General features: G+C 42.4%; 1 protein-coding gene across 1 annotated transcript; it reads left to right on the top strand.

Moving 5' to 3' along the window:
* Positions 1-472: 472 nt before the first annotated feature.
* On the top strand, positions 473-1,786 carry EDB91DRAFT_1085173 (uncharacterized protein; the record flags this gene model as incomplete). The annotated part of the gene is made up of 8 exons (XM_041315858.1): positions 473-540; positions 647-708; positions 829-891; positions 992-1,028; positions 1,080-1,169; positions 1,376-1,402; positions 1,649-1,699; positions 1,750-1,786. 8 exons carry the CDS (start codon positions 473-475, stop codon positions 1,784-1,786), a joined length of 435 nt encoding a protein of 144 aa, XP_041173437.1.
* Between the last annotated feature and the right edge of the window lie 4,964 nt (positions 1,787-6,750).

Raw genomic sequence — 6,750 nt, 5'->3', positions numbered from 1 at the left:
GTCCACACTCCCTCGCAGACCACCATTCTACACTCGAAGCAGCGGGGGGAAGGAGCCTGATGGATGACAGCTCCAACAAGCTCCAAGGCTATGTGAGATCTTGGTTCATTGCTGTCGTGTATGTTTCCTTTCGCTAAGGACATCCTTTTAGCATCAATATTGGGGTAATTCAGTGTTGCGGTCGCTTGATCGAGGCGTTCGACGATGAAGAGTCCAGACCTAAGGTTACGAGTCTTGCAATCAGACAAGTTGGATTAGATGTATTTGATCTTTTATCACGGGCTCTTACATCCCCTGGCTATATCAAGTCTTCAACTTCGACAGCCTTCACATTCAATCAGGATCACCATCACCAGCATCAGTCCCAATCAATACTTATTGAAACTAAGATGTCATAAAAGAGGCGAATCAGCTCTCCTGCAAGTCGCAAGCACTCCTTCAAAGTACGACCATCACTTCGCGTCCTCTCAGAATGAGTTTGAAATCTTCCAGTGTTGTACTCAGGGACAAGAAACATGCCAGGGTCACTTTGTCCACCAAGTATGTTGACACTGGTGCTCAGCTCGTTGCTGGGTTAACTTCAGCTCTCGATCTCGATGAGGCTTTGAGAATATGATGCGCTGATATAATTGCATGCACATCACAGTCATTCGAAAGCATTTCGTTTCAGGAGGAAGATCGATAGACATATCACGCCTCTGATGTGTGGTGAGTAGACTGCTGTGCTCAGTTGTTTGAATCGATTGCATCTGACAATCACTGTTCAGTTCTTTACGGGTAGGCTAGGTTGACTATATTCACTACAAATGAGCGCTTACATATACATAGGATCTAATTCATGGACAAGACAACCTTGGGTTCTGCAGCCATACTTGGAATTCAGTAAGGATTGTATGTCGAGATCAGCCAGACCCGATACTGACGCGTGGTACCAGGAAGGCAACGCACCTGACCACGGATGTGTGAGCTATTCTTATTCTTGCTCTTGCAGGCAAAAGTCTGAATGTCAACTTCTCCAGATACAATCGGTGAGAAGATATGTATCGCTCGAGCTTGCAAGTAACTCACGCTATCTTGAGGTTGGGCACGGTGTTCTATCTCAGCTATCTTGTCTTTGAGTATCCCCAGAACCTTGCCCTTCAGAGATTCCCCGCTGGGAAGTGGATGAGGTAGGCTTCACAGACGTTATCAATTTGAGTGTCAATGACAGCTTGTTCCAGTATCAATATCTTCGTCTGGGCAGTTGCACTTGCATGTCATGCAGCATGCAAAAGCTTTTTTGGGCTTGTTGTTGTGCGCATGTTACTAGGTGTATGCGAGGGACCAATCACTGCTTGATTCTTGATTGTTAACCCCATGTTCTACATGCAAACAGAACAGACGCTGCGGGTTGGTCATTGGTGTAAGTCTCCATTGACAAATGATCGGCGAAGTCGACTAATTAAGAACATAGTTCTGATGAATGGCACATGTGCACTTACTAAAACGCGATGGTTGATGTTTGCCGACGTAGCCAACGAACTCTAGGACAAATCATCTCTGGTTTCATTAGCTTTGGTACTTTGCACATCAACACCAAAGGGTTCGAACCATGGCAATGGTCTGGCATTTATTTTTATTACTCCCGATTCTATCTGATAGATCACAGGCTCATGATCATGACCAGTGTAATGATGTTGATACTTGCCATCACATTCTGGTGAGTCTATTCCCAGTGCCTAATATCCTTAACCAATCCACATAATGCAGTAACATATACCCGTCTCAGACGGGCAGCTGGGCGTGACAATGTGCTGATAGAGACGGGCCACCCGGTGCCGGCCCATGGCAATAATTGTATCATGTTAGATGAGTGGGCCAAGGGGGTGGAGTGTCCAAGGCAAACGGATGGGCTGGGTGTATATAGTATAGATGGTAGTATAGTGATGTACTATATAGGAAATTATGAATAGTAGTAGTGAATCCAGTGTGTGATAGATGAGTGGGCTGGAGGAATGGAGTGCAATATAGACAAGTGGGCCGGTACATAAGGTGCAATGAAGACGAGGGGGCCAGAGAATAGGGTGCAATAGAGACAAGTGGGCCGGTATAGCAGGTGCAATGGAGACGGGTGGGCTGGTATAGCAGGTGCAATGGAGACGGGTGGGCCGGTAAAGGAGGTGCAATGAGGACGAGTCGGCCGGCGTTATTGGGTGCAATGAAGATGAGTCGGCCGGTGATATGGGGTGCAATGAAGACGAGTGGGCTGGTGATATGGGGTGCAATGAAGACGGGTGGGCCGGCATGATAGGGTGCAATGGAGACGGGTGGGCCGGTATTATGGGGTGCAAACAACGACCGGTATTTATGTAAACCGGTTGCTTGTGGTAACATAGCACTAATCCGGCGATTCCACCGGTGGTCTGATCATGTAAAATGGTTAAGATTTGACAAAGTTATGAGCCTACAAGAAAGATAAATTTAGAGGATATATGATATTGTATCTAGACCATTGACCGGTATTTTTGACCGGTATTTATGACCGGTTGCTTGTGGTAACATAGCACTCAATCCGGTGATTCCACCGGTGGTCTGATCATGTAAAATGGTTAAGATTTGACAAAGTTATGAGCTACAAGAAAAGTCACAAATTCAGAGGATATATGATATCTAGACCATTGTGACCGGGATTTTTCAACCGGTAGTTATGTGACCGGTTGCTTGTGGTAACATAGCACTCAATCCGGTGATTCCACCGGTGGTCTGATCATGTAAAATGGTAAGATTTGACAAAGTTATGAGTGCTACAAGAAAAGTCAAATTTCAGAGGATATATATCTAGACCATTGTGTCCGGTAGTTATGTGACCGGTTGTTGTGGTAACATAGCACTCAATCCGGTGATTCCACCGGTGGTCTGATCATGTACAATGGTCAAGATTTGACAAAGTCATGAGCCCTACAAGAGAAAGTCATGAATTTAGAGGATATATGATATCTAGACCATTGTGACCGGTATTTTTTGACTGGTAGTTATGTGGACCGGTTGCTTGTGGTAACATAGCACTCAATCCAGCGATTTTACCGGTGGTCTTATCATGTAAAATGGTTAAGATTTGACAAAGTTATGAGCCTTACAAGAGAAAGCCACACATTCAGAGGATATTATGATATATTGTATCTAGACCCATTGTAACTGGTATTTTTTGACCAGTATTTATGTGACCGGTTGCTTGTGGTAACATAGCACTCAATCCGGTGATTCCACCGGTGGTCTGATCATGTAAAATGGTCAAGATCTGACAAAGTTATGAGCCTTACAAGAGAAAGCCACACATTCAGAGGATATGTTATATCTAGACCAGTGTGTCCTCCAGCTCTACCTTAGGGTAGTTTACCTCTGTTCCATTTCTTACTCCAGACTTGTCCACAGCAGTCTTACTCTGGGTTTCCTTGAACCTTGGAGTTCCAGCCTGAACTCCCCTAGTGTCTGACCTCCGGAAACCTCTGGACTTTGTTGGACTTCCCTCCTGCCTCTCATAAATTAAGGGCACATACTGGGTAAGGGGTGCAGCACACAAGCTGAAGTCAAGCCCTTTGAGTTCTCCTTCCTTTGAGCATGACCTTAACATCCACAGACAAAACCTTGTGATGCTGTGTACTCACCCTCTCCTGGTGGGTCCATCCTCTGGGAAAGATTTTCCTACAGGAACACAGCTGCAGAATGATATGGGGACCATTCCTAGACAGATTTAGAGTATGTACACCAGGTTGGTACATCAGGATACCTACAGAATCCTTCTATACAGGCTAAAACTTCTAAGATTGCAGTTGTCACATTTTTGGTGTTTTCCCCTACTTTACCATTGCATAAATGATCCAGACTACTCATGTATTATCCTTACTACATATATACCTACTTCTCATCCCAAGGATCAGTTAGAAATATGGTATAATATTGTTATCTAAGGGAAAGGGGGTATGTGTACTGATAAGGGGTCTACATTCTCCAATGGACACAATCTAGTAATCAGATGCTTGCAATATATTCTAAGCATGGTCAATATCATGGTCTCAGATTTATAAAAGGATCCACTAACAGTTGAGAGCTAGGGCAGTGAAATATCTCTGAAATAGAGTGTGGGAAAGTCCAAAAGCCCAAACATCGAAACTCACCAGTTGGTGTATATGTAGTGGTTGGACTTTTACTTACCAATTCTAATATTTCCTCACCACACTCTTCTACAAAGACTTTACCTTCAGGGCAATGTGTATTTTAGGTTCATTATGTAGTCTACTATACATACTACTGCATTTTTAATAAAATCTTTGGTGTGTGTGATATGTGTCAGTGACTTTCAGTGACAGGGGTAAATTGTCATATGTCAAGCCTATGTTGTTTTACTTATCTTACCGTCAATACTTGAGGGATCTTTCCAGAATTTTAGGACCATGACTAGGGATATACATGGGACATATCCCAAGTGTCTGATTACCAATAACATCCTTGATAGTGTTGGAGGGTTCTTATCAGTTATGTTTTCATGTATATATGCTATATTGTTTGATGTAGCCCTTCAGGGGGTCAACTAAGTGGTGGAATATGTTAATATATACTCCTAAATATGTTTTGACAGTGCTAGAACACTCTCCTATCAAAGGGGCAAAATGGAATCCCCTGATTGAGTGCTACATTACCACAAGCAACCGGTTGCAAAAATACTGATTATAATGGTCCAGATATAAGCTGATACAACACTGTATCCTTTGAATTTATGACTTGGTCTTATAAGGCTCAGAACTTTATCAAATCTTAACCATTTTACATGATCAGACTACCGGTGGAATCACCAGATTGAGTACTATATTACTGCAAGCAACTGTTCACAAAAATACCGGTCACAATAGTCTAGATATAACATCCTCTAAATCTGTGGCTTTATCTTGTAAGGCTCATAAGTTTGTCAGATCTTAATGATTTTGCATGATCAGACCACCGGTGGAATCACCGGATTGACTGCTATGTTACCACAAGCAACCGGTCACATAAATAATGGTCAAAAAATACCAGTTACAATGGTCTAGATACAATATATCATAATATCCTCTGAATGTGTGGCTTTCTCTTGTAGGCTCATAACTTTGTCAAATCTTGACCATTTTACATGATCAGACCACCGGTAAAATCACCGGATTGAGTGCTATGTTACCACAAGCAACCGGTCACATAACTACCGGTCAAAAAATACCGGTCACAATGGTCTAGATATCATATATCCTCTGCCAGTGAATTTGTGACTTTGTCTTGTAGCACTCATAACTTTGTCAAATCTTGACCATTTTACATGATCAGACCACCGGTGGAATCACCGGATTGAGTGCCATGCTACCACAAGCAACTGGTCACATAACTACCGGTTGAAAAATCCCGGTCACAATACTGTAGATATCATATATCCTCTAAATTCATGACTTTCTCTTGTAGGGCTCATGACTTTGTCAAATCTTGACCATTTTACATGATCAGACCACCGGTAAAATCACCGGATTGAGTGCTATGTTACCACAAGCAACCGGTCACATAACTTCCGGTTGAAAAATCTCGGTCACAATGGTCTAGATATCATATATCCTCTGCCAGTGAATTTGTGACTTTTTCTTGTAGCACTCATAACTTTGTCAAATCTTGACCATTTTACATGATCAGACCACCGGTGGAATCACCGGATTGAGTGCTATGCTACCACAAGCAACTGGTCACATAACTTCCGGTTGAAAAATCCTGGTCACAATGGTCTAGATATCATATATCCTCTGCCAGTGAATTTGTGACTTTTTCTTGTAGCACTCATAACTTTGTCAAATATTAACCATTTTACATGATCAGACCACCGGTGAAATCACCGGATTGAGTACTGTTACTAGAAACAACCGGTCACATAAATACCGGACACAATGGTCTAGACATGATATATCCTCTGAAATTGTCACTTTCTCTTGTTGTAAGGCTCATAACTTTGTCAAATCTTAACCATTTTACATGGTCAGACCACTGGTGGAATCACCGGATTGAGTGCTACATTACCACAAGCAACCGGTCACGTAAATACCGGTCAAAAAATACCGGTTGCAATGGTCTAGATACAATACATCATAATATCCTCTACATTTATGGCTTTCTCTTGTAGGGCTCATAACTTTGTCAAATCTTAACCATTTTACATGGTCAGACCACCAGTGGAATCACCAGATTGAGTGCTATGTTTTACTATAAACAACCGGTCACATAAATACCGGACACAATGGTCTAGACATGATATATCCTCTGAAATTGTCACTTTCTCTTGTTGTAAGACTCATAACTTTGTCAAATCTTAACCATTTTACATGGTCAGGCCACCGGTGGAATCACCGGACTGAGTGCTATGTCACCACAAGCAACTGGTCACATAACTACCGGTTGAAAAATCCCGGTCACAATGGTCTAGATATGATATATCCTCTGACTTTGTGACTTTCTCTTGTAAGGCTCCTAACTTTGTCAAATCTTAACTATGTTACATGGTCAGACCACCGGTGGAATCACCGGATTGAGTGCTATGTTACCACAAGCAACCGGTCATGTAAATACCGGTCAAAAAATACCGGTTGCAATGGTCTAGATACAATATATCATAATATCCTCTAAATTTATGGCTTTCCCTTGTAGGGCTCATAACTTTGTCAAATCTTAACCATTTTACATGATCAGACCACCGGTGGAATCGCCGGA

Source organism: Suillus paluster (assembly GCF_016628075.1).
Source record: "Suillus paluster strain FC165 chromosome Unknown EDB91scaffold_65, whole genome shotgun sequence".
Classification (NCBI taxonomy): Eukaryota; Fungi; Basidiomycota; class Agaricomycetes; order Boletales; family Suillaceae; genus Suillus; species Suillus paluster.
This window is presented reverse-complemented; position numbering and strand designations above follow the sequence as displayed.